The sequence below is a fragment of the Malurus melanocephalus genome, unplaced genomic scaffold (assembly GCF_030028575.1).
Source record: "Malurus melanocephalus ecotype Western Australia unplaced genomic scaffold, MMel_1.1 scaffold_1027, whole genome shotgun sequence".
Lineage (NCBI taxonomy): Eukaryota > Metazoa > Chordata > Aves > Passeriformes > Maluridae > Malurus > Malurus melanocephalus.
In genome coordinates, this window is record NW_026624259.1 from 108,563 (window position 1) to 111,515 (window position 2,953).

Genomic DNA, 2,953 nt, shown 5'->3' on the forward strand with positions numbered 1-2,953 from the left:
CCATGGGACCACCCAATCCTGGATGGGGACACTCACACCTGTTTGGGGACCCACCATGGGGACACCCAGATCTGAACAGGGACCTGCCATCCCATGGGACCACCCACCCCACATTGGAGCGGGCAGCTCCCACCTGCTCGGGCAGCCCCGAGCCCCATCCCCGTGCCCACCCCAGGCCAGGGCGTTGCCTCACCCGTGAGCTGCCTCATGCCGAGCTGGCGCAGCCCCGGCTCCCCGGCGGGGCCGGCGTTGCCCAGCACGGCCAGGGCGTAGCGGTCCTGGAAGAGCTGCGTGCCGCGGATGATGCGCAGGTTCTGCAGCTCCAGCCCGCTCACTCGGTTCTCCGCGATCAGCACGTAGCCCTGCACCTCCTTGATGTCCTGGGATGGAGGGGACATGGGTAAAGGGCTGGCGGGACCCCCGTCCTTCCCCAGCTCGGGGCGTTTTCCCGCTGCGCACCTTGAGGAAAGCGGTGTCGGCGCCGGTGGGCAAGTAGGTGAGCTCCAGGTTGCCCTGGACCACCTGGCAGCCCTGGTAGAGGTGCCGCAGGGTCTCGTAGTGGCTCTCGGGGCTGGAGGGACGCAGCAGCTTCATGTCGGTGCCGGTGCAGACTGCGGGGACGGAGAAGGCTCAGCGGGTCCCCGACCCCTCCTCTCCCCCTCGGGACACCGAGCTCCGGCCCCCGCAGGAAACGCGGCGGATCCGGCGGCCGCCGTTTATCTCCGGGGCTGCTCCCAACAGCTTCCGATGGGTTTCCTGCATCGTGGCTCCSCCGGCTCCCACCCCCGGGCACCGGGCCCGGCTCGAGGGACAGCGGGGAGCGGTGTCGTCCCGTGCCCGCGGTGGGCGCCGGGGACGGCGGGGGGCTGGGTGGGGACCCCCAGAGCCGCGGGGCCGGAGCGGGGGCCGCGGGCAGGAATGCGCTGCCCACGCCACCGGGGCGGCCGCGCCGAGACAAGACCCGATTGTTGAGCGGCGACGGCTGCGGCCCCATTGTGGGGGGCTGCCGGCCGGGAGAGCATCCCCGCGGCATCCAGGCGGGGCGGGGGGCGCGGGAGCCCGTCCTGGGTGCCAGGCCCCGGGCGGGTGAGTCACGGGCGCGGGTGGCACGGGGCCCCGGCCGCCCGCTCCCGGCTGGAACCGCCTTTTCAGGTCGGGCATGTTTGGGGAGCAGCGGTGACGCAGGGCTGGCGGGCACGGCCCAGCCCCGGCGCGCCCGCGGCCCCCGGCGCCCCGACAGCTCGGCGGGGAGAGAGAGCCCCCCACACCAAACCCCGACACCTCGGAGGGCAGAGCCCCCACGCCAGACCCCAAAACCTCGGCGGGGAGAGAGAGCCCCCACACCAAACCCCGACACCTCGGCGAGGAGAGTCCCCACGCCAGACCCCAAAACCTCAGAGGGGAGAGAGAGCCCCCCACGCCAGACCCCGACACCTCGGCCGGGAGAGCCCCCACGCCAAACCCCAGCCCGACCCTGCCACCACCTCAGTGTCGCTCCCAGAGCCACCAGCCCCGATCCGCCGCCACCCCAGCACGGGGCAGGGGGGCACACGGGGGTCAGGCAGGGTTTCGGTGCGCCGGTCCCCGGCTGCTCTGTGGCTGAGTGACAGTCCCCGGTGCTGGGCAGCTGCTGGCCCGGCCCCGTGTCCAGGGAACCCGGCTGGCACTCGCCTCCCCCGCCTGCCCCGAGGCCTCTGAGCGAGGGAAAATACAGCCAGGAAGGTGGAAGCCCCCCGAATTTGGGGTGCAGCTCTCTCCCAGCCCACTAGCTGTCCGGCAGAGGGGACCCCGGGAGTGAACGTGCCGCTGTGCTGGGCGAGCAAAGCTCAAGGTCTGTGCCCACACCTGCTGTGGCACAGGCACGGGGTGCTGTGGCTTCCCCGGGACAAAGGGCAGGTGGGACAAGTGAGCGGCAGGGCCGGATCCTGGTGGGGTCCCGGCTCTGTGCCCCGAGATTTGGCCCTGCCTGCTCCCCCTGGATGGGCACCGGGAAGGTCAGGGAGTGATCCACCCTGCCTGGCTTGCTCGGGCGGGCAGTGCCACCATGGAGCACCTCGGCTACCCACGGGTGTCCCCCACGTGCCCGCGGGGCTGCCCTGAGCCGGGGCTGCGGGACACGAATCACTGGGGCGCCCCAAACCGGGAGATCGCCCTGCACAGACCCCCCCCCAAGCAGAGTGAATCAGGAGTGGAGGCCACCCGGTGTGTCCCCACGTCCCTGTCCCACCACCCCACACCGGCTCAGCCCCGCCGGGTCTTCACTTTTCAAATTCCCGATGTTGGAGCTTCCCCGCAACGGGGAGGCAGCGGGGTCCAACTTTTGGGGCTGCAGGTGCCCATTTTGGGGCCAGCAGCCCCATCCGCTGCTGGCCCCGTTCCTGCCAGCGCCGCCGCGGTGCCCGGCCGAGGCCCGGGGGCTGTCGGGCCGGGCTCCCCGCTCCCCCCGGGGCTGGGCTGGGTGCGGCACGTCGAGAATGTGGATGGGAGCGACGGGGACGCACCCACCCACCCAGCCAGCCAGCCAGCCAGCCAGCCAGCCGCTCCGTGGGGCCACCGCGCCCCGAAGCTCCCCGGTGCCCCCGAAAAGGGAACCCCCATAAAATGGGGTCCCTTCGCCCCCGCTTCTCCCGGTAGTACCGGAGCCCTGGGACCGGCTGCAGTGGGGGGTCCCCCCTCCGGGCTGCACCGGAGCCCCTAAATTCCTCCCGGGACAGCGGCACCGGGGTCGTCCCGCTCGGGGGTGCCGGGGTGCAGCGGGCAGGGCCTCCCGCTCGGCCCCAGCGCCTCCCAGTACGGACCAGTTCGGCCCCAGTCCCGGCGGGCAGTCGTGGCGCGGTGACACCGGGGTCGCGCTGCCCGCGGCCGGAAGAACCGGGGGCACCGAGGGGGCACCGGGGGGACTGGGGAAGGACCAGGGGAGGCGGTGCCGTCACTTCCAACCGAGCAGCCCCCG

General features: G+C 72.7%; 1 protein-coding gene across 1 annotated transcript in view; it reads right to left on the minus strand.

The window, feature by feature from the left end:
* ERBB2 (erb-b2 receptor tyrosine kinase 2) overlaps positions 1-2,953 on the minus strand; it is a 13,622-nt gene that overhangs the window by 10,024 nt on the left and 645 nt on the right. The window contains exons 2-3 of the mRNA XM_057386666.1: positions 460-611; positions 191-380 (exon numbers count right to left, since the gene is read on the minus strand). Coding sequence (XP_057242649.1) covers positions 191-380; positions 460-611 — 342 coding nt within the window. The remainder of the gene's footprint in view (positions 1-190; positions 381-459; positions 612-2,953) is intronic.